Source organism: Manacus vitellinus, unplaced genomic scaffold (genome assembly GCF_001715985.3).
Source record: "Manacus vitellinus isolate BGI_N305 unplaced genomic scaffold, ASM171598v3 scaffold_31_pilon, whole genome shotgun sequence".
NCBI lineage: Eukaryota > Metazoa > Chordata > Aves > Passeriformes > Pipridae > Manacus > Manacus vitellinus.
The window spans coordinates 2951910-2967569 of NW_021940379.1; the positions used below are offsets into that span (position 1 = coordinate 2951910).

Genomic DNA, 15660 nt, shown 5'->3' on the forward strand with positions numbered 1-15660 from the left:
TCTATTCCTGGGTATTTTATTTCCCTTCTCTGCCTTTCTAAGGCCACGAACTGAGTTTCATCAGAAGAATGGTGTGAGCCATGTTTAAGCCTGAAACAAGAAGATATGGTTTTAATTTTATAAATAAAGTGCCACTTTGAGTACAGTATTTGCATTCCAGTTTATGCCCTTATTAGTACAGCAAGTACACGAAGAGTAATTTTGTGAGACAGCATCAGAGCTGTGCAGACTGTGTGAAATGATTCCTCTGCAGGCAGTTTATACCCTGGTGTCTCTCTACAAGCAATACTCAAATCTTCTTGGGAAGATGAACTCAGAGGAGGTGGATGCAGTGTGGCAGGTGGTCATAGGAGCCAGAGTTGATGTGAGTGGCCACCTCCCTTCCCTCACCCTCTGCCTCTGAAAACCCTGCTCAGAACATTCTGATCTCTCTCACCGTTTCACAAGGGTGGGAGAGCACTTGGGGGTGGTTACACCTCGTGAAAGAATACCTTGTTTTCCTCCCAGGTGAAGACAAAGCAGCAGGAATACCTGAGGCTGGAGTCCAGCTGGATGACGGCGCTGCGCCTGTCGGAGATGGCAGCAGAGGCTGCCTATCAGTCAGGTGAGCCCTGACACTTCCTTTCCCCTTTTCCCTTATTCAATGAGAACAGAGCTGAGACACACAGAATATTCATTCACTTAACTTACCAATCCACAGCTCCTGCCTGGTTTTTAGAGGGGCTGAGAACTTACATTCTTTTTTTGGCTGTGAGTCTATAGAAGCGTTCTGAGAACTAGGCTTGGAAACTTCACATGTGGTTTAGGTCAAGACCAAAGGCGACCAAAGGTATTTGAGGGAAGAGTTTAGTCATTTTTAAATGCAGGTTCAAACATGGTTGTGGGAGCCACAGAAATAAGGGGTCCAGCAGGGCTTTCTACCTGAGTTCAGTTGTATTAAAGAAAGAAAAGATACTAATTTTGGTCTTTTCTCTGTGTAGAGGTTCGATAGCTCTGAGATTGAGTTACGGGCTGGTTTATGGTAAACTGGCAAAGTTTATGGCATGGAGAAAGGGAGGAAAGCAGTGAATATGAAGGGACACCCTAACTCTGGAAGTGCCTGAAAAAGACACAGAATCTGTAGGAGAATGGAAGGATAAGGGATTCCGTGTTCAACAGGAATTCCTGCTGCTGTAGGTGCCAGGACAGGACAAGGACTGAAGGGTCCTGGTACACAAGGACTGGGCTGGGCTTAGTTCTCAAACCCACTGGCACAACCTGATCACTCTGATCCAGCTCCAGCTGTATCCCAGTGGGGTGGGAGAATTCAAGGGAGCAATGAAATCTCAAAGCAGACAAATTGTTTGAGGTAAATGGACAGTAAATGCATTGAGCATTAATGCATCCCAAGAGCCATCCAAACACAGCAAAGCAGATGCTAATTGCAGTCATTTCCTTAACTGAAGGTTTGCCCAGTGCCCCTCTAACCCAGTATTTCAATTCTTACCCCCAGGAGCAGACCAGGCCTCGGTGACAGCCCGCAGCCACATCCAGCTTGTGAAGTCACAGGTACAAGAAGTGAAGCAGCTGTCCCAGAAAGCAGAGACCAAATTAGCTGAAGCTCAAACAGAGGAGCTCATAAAAGCTCAAGGAGAGGAATCTTCGTCGCCACAGGGTATTTTAGGAAATATAGATGCAGGTGATGACCCTTACCTTCGGGAGGACTGAACAGAACTGAACTGTAGCATATCTGGGAGTCAATCACAAATTGAACAGTCCCAAACTTTTGTGTGGGATAGTCTAAAACTGCTGAAATAAGCCCGTGATTCCATTTTTTTCCCCAAGCAGGATTGCTGTAGAAATCAAGTCACTTCCAGGTATTTGGAAGGCCTCCATTTTGTTTGTAATTTACCTTGTTTGTCACACTTTTGGATTCATTTATTTAAACGTTTATCTATGCAAATGTGAAGACTGCTATCAAGGACAGCCCAGTGTTAATTGTGTCTCTGCTGGGAAGTTTGATGTGTCTGTGGGAGCTCATTAGGGATCAGCCAAAGAAGTGTATTTAAAGAACCTTGTTTTTAACCTGTGAAGTAAATGATGTGTGTGAGGAGATGCCTTTATTAAACTGTGCAAAAGCATCTCATTGTGAGTGTGCCCATTTGGGTGAGAGATTAAGCCCTGTTTTCTGTTTGAACTTCAAAGTTTTTAACATCTGAGTTGACAGCTGCACCAAATTCCACTGAGCTGCAGTCGGGGGAAATATTTGCTGTAGAGCTGAGAACTTTCCATGGAGTTACTCAGGCTCTTGGTGAAGTTTTGCAGTTCAGCACAGCATCCTCTGTCACCAAAGAGTCACCACACCTCAGGAGGTTCCTCAGGAAGCAAAAGGAGGTTTGATTTTCAAGATAATGTGGTTATAAACAAAATTATTTTGGCAACTGCCATGGACTTCTTTACAAGGCAGTGAGTAAAAGAGTTTTACCTATTTGAATGCTTTTGAGCTTCAGGAAATAATCTGAATTCTCTCTTTCACAAACTTAATGTTTCACTTCAGATTTCAAAACCACAGATGTCTTTCACTGTGCTCATTTTCTAACTTCACAGCTAATGTGAAATTGGTTTTGCAGAACAGCATCCACTAGAACTTTATCACTGCTGACTGGAATCAGGTTTTGTAAGAAAACACACATTATTCACAGGTTTTTCACAACAAATTACCATCTGATGCACTGCATCAAGGTGGCTGTTACTAAATGGAGGAGGAATTTTCTGTAGCATAGGTTGTCTCATTTTGCCTGCCTTTGGAACAAATGCAATCTCAGCTGCACAGCACTGTACATTTATAGATTAAGTAGTAAAAGAATTAACAAACCACCTTTCCTTGCTGCTCGCTGGGTGCTGCTGTATCCAGGGAGGATGGCAGAGTCTGGAATTCAGCCCACAGGGAGCTGCCAGTGTCTGATCTGCCAGGAGGCCCCAAACTCAGCTTCGGGTGGGAGCACGAGGAAAAAAGCCACTATGACGAGAGGATTATTTGAGCAGTGGCACAGCCAAGGCCTCAAATGCACCCTCAGGTCAGCCTCTAACCACAACTGCTCTCATTTGGTACCTGCTGCAGTTGGAGAACATCTGCCAAGCCCCTGACCCTGGTGCACACACAAGCTGTGTTTTTTCAGGGTGCCACAGTAACTCCACTCTGATGTTTGCATGGCAGAGACAGAGCTTAAGGCAGATGAGCACTGCCAGGAGTCTGCAAAGCCAGGAAACTCCCTCTTCCCCTTTTTTTCAGAGCCTGCTCCCAGCCCTGTTGTCACCCCACTTCTCGTTTCACTGCATGCCCTGCTCTTCCCAAGAGCTGTTCCCACACACATCCAACCTGACATGACAGGAACCAGCCAGTCAGTCAAAGTGGGAGTGAGGGGCATGGAATGGCTCCACATCACCTCCAAAACGGGGCAGAAGGGAGTCCCTCACCCTTTATTAGGAAGTGAGAGCTGCCAGCTGGGGATTAGCCCATACACCTAAACCCACAACAGACATGACATCACGCTCTCTGTTCCTGAGTTTGCACTGGGAATCACTGAGTGGATCAGAAAAATGCTGGCACAGCAGCTCCCAGGGCACCACGGTACCCGCCCTGCCCGATCTCTTCTCCAGGACAAGCAGCAGCCCCTGTCTGTCCTACAAGCAAAAACCTCCTGGATGCACTTCCCAGGCACCTCTGAAAGCTCCAGCTCCCATCTGGTGGGGTGAACACTGGGCAGCTGGCACTGGAGACAGCAATTACAACAGCACAACACAAATGGCTCTGGCTTCTGTAATCACATACTTCCTCTCCACCCACTATATTTTTTTCCTAAAGCTTCCAGGCTGCTTCCTTGCTCACACACAGCAGAGCAATTCTGCTCTAGCAGCAAGACACCCTGGCACTGAGAAGTTTCACAAAAGTATCACCAAGTCTTAGTTCCATATTTGATCTTTCCTCAAATTAGCAGCTCCAGCACATTCAGATTAATCACTTTCATATCAATGCATCTTGACAGGGCAGAGACCAGCAGCTGCTCACAGGAAAGGAAGTGGCAAATACCCATCTCCACATAGTGACTCCTGAATGCAAACACCCAGCACCAGATCTCAGCCTTCCCTGCCTTTTAGGGCTCTTAGCTTTCAGGAGACCCAAGAATATTCCTGTGAAAACACTTTTCAAAACTGTATTTTATTTGTACCCACCTTTACAACAACAAAAAACCAAACACCTCCCACACAACATGAGACACTACAGCCACTCTTCCTACCACTGTGATTATTCATGATACATTGCTCCTCTCACACCTGATCAGAAAGTCTTTGTGCAAAAGTTTCCAGTGCAAGTAAACCTATAATGACCAAAAGGCTTGAGTCAGACCCCAGTCCCTTGGATCATCATCATTGCTGCGTTAAGGCAATATATTTTTGAGGATTTTTCTTACCCACTCCACTCCCTTTCTCCTGCTGTCCAGCAGAAGCTGTGGGATTGCTGCCCTGGACAGTGGACCAAGCAGCACACACTGGCCTTTCTTCCACCCCTTCAAGTAATTTCAAGTGCTCTGTCACTCGTTAGTCATCACTGGCCTCCCTACATGAGCCTGAATTTGGCCGGCGGTCAGACACCGGTGTTGTGGAGCCTCCATAGTAGGTGGCCCCTCAACTCACATTCCCATGGCAGTTGTGACTTCCCCTGGCTCCCATCCAGCTGGGAAGAGCTGAGCCAAGTCCCCCGTGCTGTGTCTCACCACCCCCACCCTGTGACAATTCAACTGCTTCACGTAACCCCCCGACAGAAAATGACTCACTGCAAACCAAACCCTGACGGCTCCAGCGCAGTCTGTTAGTAACGGACACGGTTCTACCACAACCTGATTTTTAGTTTAGTACCCTGTGTCTGCCACCAGTCACAACCCCGCTGGGCTCAGGGGGAGCTTCTTTTCCACTGACACCGCACACCGAATGCTGTCGTCCCTCACCAGCGTCCACATGATCCACATCTCCGTGGGGTTGAGTTTGTGCACAATCATCAGCCCTTTGTACAAGCACGGATCAAAAGCATTGAAAGGTCTCTGGATCCCAAAAGTCTTAAAGCCAGGGTGGTTCTTTGGGGTCACGGACATCTTTGCCAGACACATTCCCACAAACACATCATCTATTGGGAAGAGCTCCGTGCCCTCTGCGGTGCTCTGGAGGCGACGCACGGTCTCTCTAGACATCACATACCCCCCTCCTCCTGCATAGCGAGGATAGAAGGAGGCTCCATACATGGCCTCTGGAACAAAGTATTTGACCTTGGTGTTCCTGATGGGCCGGGCGTTGGCAATCACATCCCCAACAAAGAGATCCTGTTCAGGGTCAAAGTCTTGGAGGAACTCGATGATGTTGTAAGTGTTGACGAACACATCATCATCACCCTTCAGCACAAACCTGGCGTGCAGACAGTCCTCTGTGAACCAGCGGAGGAAATGCAGCTCCTTGAGAGTCAAGTTGAAGAAGTTGTCAATGAAATCCCACTGCAAGATGTCACCAAACTCCTGGCTCTCATAAGCCAGCAGCTGGTGCAGGGGCAGCACCTGGATTTTGGCCTCTGAGCGCCCCAGAAGGAACACCAGCCTGATGTTCTTGCCCCTGATAGAGACCTCCTTTCCCCACGTGTTCCTGATTGCCACTCTCTGGTCCACGTTGATCGGGGAAGACTTGATGGCCAGCAAGAGGAACAGCTCTTTGCTACACCTGGGAGGCTTCAGCAGGACTGGGAAGCTCCGGCAGTGCTTGTACGTTAAGAAGACGCGGTGAAGCTCCGGGAGAGTGAGAGAGGAATTGGCGAGGGTCAAGTTCGGCAAACACTTGGTGGGTTCAGCGTTGTCCAGAACCAAAGACTTCAGTCTGTGACTCACTACATCCATTTTCTGGTCCGCTGACGATTCTGCCAACTTTGCCTCTTTCCTCAAGTAAAACACGCAGGCGAGCAGCGTGATGGAGAAGGTGTAAAGGGCGAGGTTCCCGATCCTGGGATACATGGCAGCCTCCGGCACGGACCGGCCCCGGGCAGAGGAACACGAGCCCTTCGCTCCCGGGGTCTCCGCGGGCGCGGACGGGACGCGCCGGTCGTTCCCCCCGGACGGGGCTCGGTGTTTCCCCTCGCCGGGTCCCAGTGCCTGCCGCGAGGGCGGGAAGCGCTGCGGCCGCTCCGGGAGCCCCCGCCCCCGCAGACCGGGGCTGGAGCGCCGCTCCGCGGTGGCCCCCGGCACGGCCACAACCCCACCTCGCTTCGCGGGACCCGACCGCCTCAGCCGGAGCTGCCCGCCCGCTCCGGCCCCCTGCCTGGCCCCCCCACATCGTGGGCGGAGGATGCTGGGGGCGTGGCCAGCCGGGGCACCGCAACAACCGTGCAAACACAGCACACCGGGCACCGGCACACCCACCCTACACCCCGAACGCACCCCCAACGCACCCCCTTACCTACACTTCGCACTCCACACCCCGCACCAGCCCCCGCCCACCGCAGCTCCGGCAGAAGCTCAGCAGCAGCCCCAGACCACCACAAATCCAGAGGGATCTCCCAACTCTGGCGATTCGGCTCAACCAGGGTCCAGGCAGCGTTCCCGTGTGGTTTATTTCTCACCCGGCTATGGACACGTTACTGGGTTTTCTCCACTGCCACGGCCTCGTTCTCCTGGCTCTGGGCACTGACTGCCAAGGGCCACCGAAGCAGCTGCATCTGGAATTGAACTGTCAGTGGCACCGGCTGGAGCTCTTGACCTTCCTCCAGCTCAGCAGTGTCTTTGTTTTTTCCTTTTCCTGTGGAGAGAAGTAAATCTGTCACTGTCTTGAGATAGTAAATCACCCTGAAAGCAGCGGCGTGCAGGGGGACTGCCCCTGGTGTCAGCACTTAAGGGAAATCTATTTGAATATGACTTCGGGTAAGAAACCCAAAAAGCATCTTTAGGCAGGCAACTGATCTGGGTGCAAGCTACTTATTTGTTGTTAAATTCCCCTAGGACAAAAGAAAGATGCAGAAATAAACAATTTCAAGGATCCTAGAAAATCGAGTGCGAGGTAAAACGAGACGTACGTGAGACTACTTCTGAAGACATCCTTCAATGTCTGGGCAAACTGTTCACTTGAGACAAAGCTCGCTGCCTTTCCTCTTTGAGCCGTCTGGAAGTGATCCCAATTCCTCTGAGAGGACTTATTATTTGTGTGCATTTGCTGACTGCGGGATGCAAATCAGCCTCAGCTCCCGGCTGGGAGAGAGCTGGTCCCTGCACAGCTTGCTGGACACGGGGCTGGGAGCCATCCCCATCCCTCGGAGTGTGGCCACTGCTGCCGCTCCAAGGTGGTACGTGGTGTCCAGGGGATGAGCCACAGTGCAAAGTGGTGACTCACAGAGCAGGCAGGAGGTGCAGACACATCCAGGATGTGCAGAGGTGCTCGAGCTGCCCACCCCAGCTGCAATCGGGGTGCTCCTGTGAGTCACATCGGAGCACGTGGCCACAGCACACGGGGTGTAGCAAGCTGTGGGGGGCAGCTCATTTTTAGGCACTGTGAATTTTGCATTCACACTTTGAAACATGCACTCGGTGGCCCTGCAGTGCAGCCAACCGGCCTCCACCTGCACAGGCACACGGGGACACCAAATTAAGCAGGAGCCTCTAATCGCTCTGGGCTTCCTGTGTCAGCTTCTGTGCATCCAACACCATCTCCGGCCACACAACCCCCACAGAAAGGGTTCACCCTCGTTCAAGCTGAAAGGAAAACCTCCTACTGACTGCAGGACTGGGGTGGAGGAAGGAAGAAACACCAGTGCTGAGCTTCAGCTGTTTGACAGCAGCTGCCTGCTCTGCTTCAGCAACAGTCTGAGTGTATATTGCAAATATATATCTCGTGGGGAACAATAATTCAAGGAGTTTTCTTCTCTTCAGGTAGCTGGGAAGGCCACAGGCTTCCTCTAGTGCAGACACTACAGGGCTCTGAGATCTTCCCCAAAGATGGGGACCTCGCTGTGGGTGATGGGGCACAGAAATCAGCCTAGAGCTCTTGGGAAAGGGGGTTATTTGCACTCTTAAATCTGATGCCAGAGCAGGGAAACAGAGCTCCTTTGGTAGCTCTGAGTGGTGCTGGGGAGGCCTGGCCCTCTCCACGCTCTCACTGACCCATGAGCAGCAGCTTTTCAGCGTTGCCTGACCACCCCTTCCCTCCCCCACTTCCTCCTGCTCTTGCATTACCCCTCCGATGTGCTGTCACTGCTATTTTTGCAGTCAAAACCAAGGAAAAATAACCTGCAAGAGGCAGGGTGAGTTTTGTCTCCAGTGGATTAAGCAACACTGCTGGTTGAGCAGCCTGTGAGCTCTGTATGGGGAGGCAGGGGACACCCGTTGGGGTCAGGGTGGTCCCTTCATGGGTAACAGCAGACTGGGGTCTGTTCCCAGCCCTGCCATGGGACACCTGGGGCTCTCTGTGCAGCTCATCTCCAAGCAGGAAGAACAATAATCCCCTTTGCAAAGTGCTTTGAGATGTGAGTTGGAAATGGATGAGGAGCTTATCATGCGTCCCAGGCAGCCCTCCCCCTGCTGCCCATGCCAGCCCTCACACTATCCCCATTTGGCAGCCGACACAGAGGGCAGCACATTTCTCACCCAGAAATCTGCTGTGCCCTTCTCCCCTGGCACACGGTGCTGGTGGGTGTGTGTCTCTCCCAGGGCAGCCAGCAGCCCAGCCTTGGTCCTTGCTCAGACACTGATTCATAAGGTGTCCAGGCATGTGTCCATCCTGACGGCCCCACAGTCAATGTCTGCATTCACAGCCTCAGGCTCAGGATGTAAGTCCCTGCTCCTGCCAGGGTGGCTGTGCCCTGTGGCTGCCTCTGGCCGGGCACTGCTCCTGTTTGCTCTCACACACACCACCCTCTCCCCCACCAACTCAAGGCTCCATCACCTTTGGGAGACGTCAGGGTTTTCTGGCCGGCCCTACCTTCTTCTTTTGGTTTTTTGCTCTTGTCTTTGCCTTTTTTCTCATCCTGTGGAGAGAGACATTTCCACAGTTAGGCTGTGTTGAAATCCAGTGCCCTCATTCAGTCCTGTGATACCCATCACCATTGGGGTGCTGTCACTGGGTTATACAGGGCAGAGGAAAGACGTGAGGGGGAGCAGGAGCACAGCAGAGTGGCTGCTCTGAGAAGAGAATCCAGGAAATAGAAACTGTTGGCACAGCTGGTATGTGCTGCCATGCTGAAAGAGAGCACCAGAGGAAGCACGAGTGGTTGCTTTCACATTCTCAAATGGAAAAATAAACTCATATATTTTCCTACGCCCATAAAAAGAAGCAGTATTGCTTGCTAATGTCACTTAAATAACCATGCCAGCAGGGATGGATGGTGGTTAGGCAGGGCTATTTCAGCCCTATTTTAGGGAGGGGAGAACTGAGGGATGGATGGATGGATGGATGGATGGGATGCCCAGGCCAGTGAGGACAGAGCAGGCTGCAGGGCAGGACATGCTGAACCCCAACCTGCAGCACTGCCCGTCCCTGGCAGCCCTGCCTCACCCCCCTGTCCAAGGACATGTTCCTTACCTTCTCCTCTGGAACTGGTGATTCTGGTGGTTTCTCAGTGATCAGGATCCCAAAGTCACACACAGTTGCCACCAGGTCCTCGGTGGCCAGCAGGGCCTCCAAGGTCACCCTGGTGGTGCCCAGGGTGCTCAGAATGGGAGGGTCACTGCGGAGTTCACGTGGCAGCTGCTGCTGCTGCTTCTTTTTCTTGTCCCTGGAGGCAGGAGGCTGCAGGACACCAGCACAGGGACAGGCCTCAGCAGAGGGATGGAGTACCTTTATCAGAGAGAAGCAACCCCAACCCAGCCCCTTGCCCACCACTGCATCCAGGCCAAGACGTGTGTAAACAGCTCCTGCCTTCCTCCCTTGGCAAGGGGGGACTTTGGGAGAGGTCTGGGATGGAGGGGTGACTCTCTGACACACCAAACTAATCCAGGAGGAGGGCCCTTGTTCTCTCATCACCATTTTTGCAACTCAGATATAATTTGGCCATTGTTCTCTCCTAGCACCCTACCTTGGCACTGTCCTGTCCTTCCTTCTTATTCATGACTGAGTTTTCTTCTGGGTCAGCATCTACAGGCCATGAGAGCACCTGCCCAGAGAGAGGAGCTGCTGCTGCAGGGGCTGGGAGGGCCCAGGGTCACTGCCATCCCAGCCTGCCTCCCAGAGGGAACATGATACCACTGCTGGGCCTCTCAGCAGCACTTTCCCCTTCATCCAGCTCTGCCACACACTCACCTTCTCCTCCACAACTGACACAATTGTTCCAGCTGCCAGGTAGGACTTCAGCCCCACCAGGTCCTTGGCAATGTGCTCCTTTGTGTAGCTGCAGTCGATGGTGTCTGCCCAGGGCTTTCCAGGGGTGGCAAACACCTTTGCTGTGTAGGGACACAAAGAAGTTCTGAGGAGACCTTTCCTTCAACTGGTGCCAGTTCATTATCCATCAGTCCCAAGCTGACACTGTGAGGGACGTGCTGATGCCACCACATGCCAGGAAGAGCCATAAACTTGCCCTGAGTGCTGGGACAGGGGATTTATAATTCCTCATTACCAGAGCGAGCCTTTGGCTCCTCCATGGCTGCAGGGTCCTGCTGGTTCTTTGTTTCTCCTGTGTCCTGAGCAGATTTGTCCACATCCAGCATGGTCACCATGGAACTCTGGTGGGTTTTTGTTACCTGGGACAGAGAGGGATCTCTTGGTAGGGCATGTCTGGTTTTGTTTGCACTGGGACCAGGGGACAGCTGCCCCTGAAATTCCATTCCCCAGCCCACCCTCATGGGAAAAAGGGGCACCAATGCCAGGGAAGGGGTCTGCCACAGCCAGCAGGAGGGGGGCTATGAGAGCATTCCCATGTGCAGAGCTCTGGGCTCCCCAGGAGGGACAAGGAACATGGGCAGCAGGGACTTGTCCTGCCAGATGCAGCCCCATGGGAATTCTGTCCCCAGTACTGCTGCTGCCCCTGCCACATCCATCACTCCATAGCCTGGAGATGGATTCTCCCTTGCTGTGACCTGATAGGCCTGTTGGCTTTCAGGAGCACAATTAAGGACCAACCTCAGTGTTGCTCTCATCCTCGAGCTCCTCTCCCTCCTCAGACTCCTCCTCTCCCTCTGCAAACTCGTAGGTGACAAAGTAGCTGCAAGTGATCACTGGGGCCTCAGAGTCAGCATCCAGCTGCTGGAGAGCACCGGGATCAGGGACTCCCTTCATCTCCCCAACAGTCACAACCACTCGAGCTTCACTCCTGCTTAGTTCTAAAAGAGAGACAATCTTGCCATGGAGCTGCAGCACGTTCTTTCCAGAGCGAGGAAGGAAAAGAGCAAGCAGAAACCTCTCAGTCCCAGTGTCCCCTCCGTGCCACCCTGTGCTAACGCTGTGACAAGCCACTGCCACATGGGGTCACTCCAAAGCTATGCAAACACCTCCTGGCTTGGCTGCTCTGCCTCCCCGGTTAACATTTTAGTCTCCAAAGAGCACATCCAGCACACAAACTCACTGAGTAAGGGCCGTCAAGAGGGGCTTCCCAGCCCGGGTGTCCCCAGCCCCCTGCTCCAGTCCCAGTCGGGGATGTGCCACACTGCAGAGGTGGCACCGCTGCGTGCAGACAGCGCAGCACCACAGGACCATCTTCCCCAATACAGATGTTCCTCTTTCACCAGCTCCAGAGGGAAGCACAGGGTCTGAAACCAGATGGTGTCTGGGAAGCAAAGCTGGGGGCAGGCCAGGATGCAGAGGCAGTTCCAGGACTAGGGTGGCCTTTTCTTGGGCCTGACTAAGGCTAAACCTAACTCGACTGTAATTATACCACTGCAGGGCCCTCTGCCTGTCTCCCCACTTGTACTAGCAGGGTAGAAAGGCACAGAGAAGGATCTCCATTTGAGGAGAGGCAACAAGGAAGGCAGAGTTTGCCCTGAGGACCCTGAGCTCAACCACGATGAGACCCCCTCCTGAATGCCAGGGTCAGGTTCAAAGGTGAGGGCTCACCTGGCTGCCTCGCCAAGCCATGGAACTGCTGCCTCTCATCAGGCCCTATGTAGATGTCATCGAGGATGGACAGCTTGGGCAGGCTGTCCACGAGGAAGCCTCTGTAGGTGGGGATGAAAGCCAGAGGGTTCCCTTGGAGCACCAGGATGCGGAGCTTCTGCAGACTGGACAGTTGGGAGACCAGCCCCAGCAGATCCGTGAGGTTGTTAAAGCTCAGGTCAAGGGAGATAAGGTTTGGCCTAAGGAGAGAACCCAGGGAAGAAGGTAAGGCAACAAGCACCTATCTGAGGATAGGGAGCTACTGCCCTGGGGCAAAAACAGAAACAAATGGTGTTTCCTCAGCGCAAACAGGGTCAAACTAGGGAATCCAATGGTACAATCCCAAGAGGCCAATTCCAAATTCCTGAGCCATATGGTCCACTGCCAGCCTCCCCTACCACTCAAAAACATGTCAAGGAAACATTAATGACCCCACTGCATTATCTGGTGATGCAGCCTAAGCTTTAGATTTTTCCCTGGGCAGAGTCCAAGCAAGGGCTTTGGGGAGGACATGGAAAAAGGAAGCTGCCCAGGAAATGGGAACTGTGGTGGGCAGGGTGTCAAGGCTGTTTTCCAGGTGATCTCCCCATTCCACACCTTGGCCATGGACCAAGACAACCACTGAGCATGTGAGAGCAGACACAGACCGCTCTGTATAGGGAGTGGACAGAGCAAAGCAATGACCCTGCTGAAGGGCTGCATCTTCCCAAGGCCACCTTGATGGCTTGAGGTCACCTGTCCATCTGCCCACCTCCCTTTCAGGAGCCCACAGTCTATGGCATTACCAGAAATCCTCAGTGAGGAACTTGTCCTGGGAAGGGCCACACAGCCTGTTGTGTCCCAGCCCCAAGTGCTGGAGCTCTGGAGGAGGCTGAGAGCACAGGTCCTCCAGATCACCCACAGTGTTGCAGCAGAGCTCCAGGACCTGCCCGGGACAGAGGGAATAAGACACCTTTGCAACAGACACCTGGAGCTGTTTGGCTTGCACTGTGTTCCCAGATGGGATCTCCTTCCCCATCCTGCACAAGATGCTGCTCACTCACCTTCAGTGTCCGGGGCAGGTTGGCCGAGGTGATCCTGCTGATCTGGTTGGCACTGAGGATGAGCTCCTCCAGCTGCTGGAACTGCAACACACCCTCATCGACCTCCTCCACCTGCAAAGAACTGGGTTTGGCCAACATGATCCTGAGTCACCTCATGGCCAAGGAGACAGGGACATGCATTCATCCAGATGACATACGTGTAATCTGGATTAGCACAACATCCTGGGGAGGGTGGGGGGAGTACCTCTACCCCAGCAGCAACAGTGGCATCTGGGAAGACCGTGGGATGGGGAAGGTGTCCTTTTTCCCAGGACGTTTTCCCTCCCAGCAGGCAGAAGTGGTTTCCTGGCCTACACCTTTACAGGCACAAGCAGCTGCACTTACTCCCTTGTCAACCATCCGCAGGGACTTGAGGACCTGGTAGACTTTGGAGCCATGGACGAGCTCTGGTGCCAGCACGGCCACCTCCTTCAGGAGCTGGTCCTGGGGACTGCAGTCCTGGGGCAGTGCCCAGGGGCTGTGCTGGTCCCTCAGCAGCTCCAGCAGCGCCTCGGGGGTCTCCTCGTCCAGCACAGCCTCCTCCTGCCCGGGCTGGACCCTGTGGGGGCTCCTGTGGCCACTGAGGTAGGATTTGTTCTGCAGAGAGGAGAGAGGCAGTGACAGCCCTGCAGCCCACAGGCCCTGTGCCACGTCCCATGGCTGTGCCACCCTGTCCCTACCCAGCTGCCAAGGCCACAGGGGAAGTCCTGCAGTGCCAGGTGCTGCAGGTACTCCTGAAAAGCAGCCGAGAGGCTGCAGCAGCCGGGTGCTGCCATCCAACCCGGTCTGACTGGGAATTCCTGCCTCAGGGACTTGTTCCCTGTCGCTAGGAGATGGTGGTGACGCGGCTGCCATGGAACCGAGCACCAAACAAACTCTCCAAGCTGAGCGTGGAGCGAGCCTAGGACAGCACTGAGCTCACCAGGCTGGGAGTAAATCCCTGGTTTTCCAGATCTTCCCCAGGTTCTGGGGGCTGCTCCCAACCAGGGGCCTTGTGCAGTGCTTGCAGGGTACATCAGCAGCCTTCTTCCCTGGCCAAGGAACTGTGACATGGTATTTGCCATTTCACTTACCTATATCCTGAGAGTCACTCAGGTTCTGGGGAAGAAACAGGAAGGTTCCCAGTCAGTTGTGAAAGCCCAGCTCTTCACTCATGTGGAGGGCACTAACATCACAGCCACATAAGGCCATCAGAAAACAAAGTTCACAGTTGAAAATACCAGCTCCCACACTTGGAAAAAAAAAGGTGAGCTCCAGGAACAAAAGTCACAGCTCAGTCTCAGGTCAGCATCAGGTCTCCGTGCTCAGAGTGATTTCCTTTTTCCGGTGATAGGTGTTGAGGCAATGGCTACAAATTCCATTTTAGGGAGCAGACAGCAGCATGTGTCAGCAGAACTTCACCAAATGACTTGCAGATTTTATGTGATGTCTCGTGGTTGCGTGATGGAAAGCTGAACTTCTCAGGTCGGGTTTTACAGGACGGATGCTGACCTGTTGCCTTATCAGCTCAGCAGCTTATCACAGCCGTGTACGGACAGGAAAGGATGAACAGAGCATGCACAGGCTAAGAGATGGTGGCATTGCCTGGAGTGGAACAACCAGGCAACCTGCTGGCCTCAGCTTAGGAGAAGACGAAGTCAAACCTAAAAATCTCTGAAAGACCATTAGCAGCAGTTGAACTGTGTTTCGTGGAAAAGCAAGGATGTAAAAGTGCTGTTTCTTTCATTTGCATCACTATTTAAAATAACTGCCCCCATTGCCTTCAGTGCTGCACAAAGAGATATTCCTGCTCTCAGAGGAAGACCAGCTTCCTTGTCCGTCCTCCCTGGCTGTACCCATCTGGGAGAGCTGGAAGGGGACTGGCAGTGCCCAATGACCTCTTTATGAACAAGCTCGTGTACCTTCCACTCATCTTCCTGTGGGGCACTGGCTGGCTGCATCTCTTCCAAACAAGCAACCCTCCAAGATCACCCTTCTACCTGAAAGGAGCCATCTGCACCACTGTCTTTGTAAGGATGTTCCTAAAGAATGTCCTGCACAAAGAAACATCTCTCTTTCTCCCTCATTTTACCCCCAAATAATAATAAAAATCTCAAATAAATTAAATACCTTCTAGAACTGTCCTTTTCTAGCTCTCCCTCAGCACTCTGCTGTACTGTGTGCTGCCCCATGCACAGGCCACAGTAACTCATCTCTTTCTTTGGATTATTTAGCACCTGGGAATAGGGTTGTGCAAGAGGAAAAGCTTCCTAGGTGGTTACCTCTGCTTGGCTCTCAGTGCTCCCTCAGAACCACCTTCAGTTTGGGACTCTCCTTTGATGTGGCCTCAAGCAAACAACCAAGGGCTGAAGTTACAGGTTGGTGGGACCTGAGTGCAGAGTTGTACAGGGGAAATGTCCTTTCCCATTTCAAGCCTTGGGAATCAGTTCATCCCAGAGAACAGTCCTTGAACTGGTTCCAGTCACTTCAGAGGAGTTCATGCACGCACCAAGCT

At 52.6% G+C, this 15660-nt stretch overlaps 3 protein-coding genes across 3 annotated transcripts in view; 1 reads left to right on the plus strand and 2 right to left on the minus strand.

Moving 5' to 3' along the window:
* The window catches only part of DIABLO (diablo IAP-binding mitochondrial protein), a gene marked incomplete at its 5' end in the record, with an annotated part of 3936 nt that extends 1816 nt beyond the window's left edge, over window positions 1-2120 (plus strand). Inside the window, 3 exons of the mRNA XM_018076482.3 lie at window positions 254-364; window positions 508-604; window positions 1493-2120. Coding sequence (XP_017931971.2) covers window positions 254-364; window positions 508-604; window positions 1493-1707 — 423 coding nt within the window. The remainder of the gene's footprint in view (window positions 1-253; window positions 365-507; window positions 605-1492) is intronic.
* Window positions 2121-4182: 2062 nt separating this feature from the next.
* On the minus strand, window positions 4183-6062 carry B3GNT4 (UDP-GlcNAc:betaGal beta-1,3-N-acetylglucosaminyltransferase 4). The gene has a single exon (XM_008926744.4). It carries the CDS (start codon window positions 6027-6029, stop codon window positions 4914-4916), a length of 1116 nt encoding a protein of 371 aa, XP_008924992.2. The 5' UTR covers window positions 6030-6062; the 3' UTR covers window positions 4183-4913.
* A 545-nt stretch (window positions 6063-6607) lies between these two features.
* LRRC43 (leucine rich repeat containing 43) lies at window positions 6608-13957 on the minus strand. Its single transcript, XM_018076223.3, has 12 exons — window positions 13847-13957; window positions 13512-13763; window positions 13128-13238; window positions 12870-13009; window positions 12046-12284; window positions 11116-11315; window positions 10613-10736; window positions 10300-10439; window positions 10076-10153; window positions 9583-9789; window positions 8947-9028; window positions 6608-6810 (listed from the first exon to the last, which is right to left on the minus strand). The coding sequence occupies exons 1-12, from the start codon at window positions 13940-13942 to the stop codon at window positions 6650-6652; spliced, it is 1830 nt and encodes a 609-aa protein (XP_017931712.3). The 5' UTR covers window positions 13943-13957; the 3' UTR covers window positions 6608-6649.
* Window positions 13958-15660: the final 1703 nt, after the last annotated feature.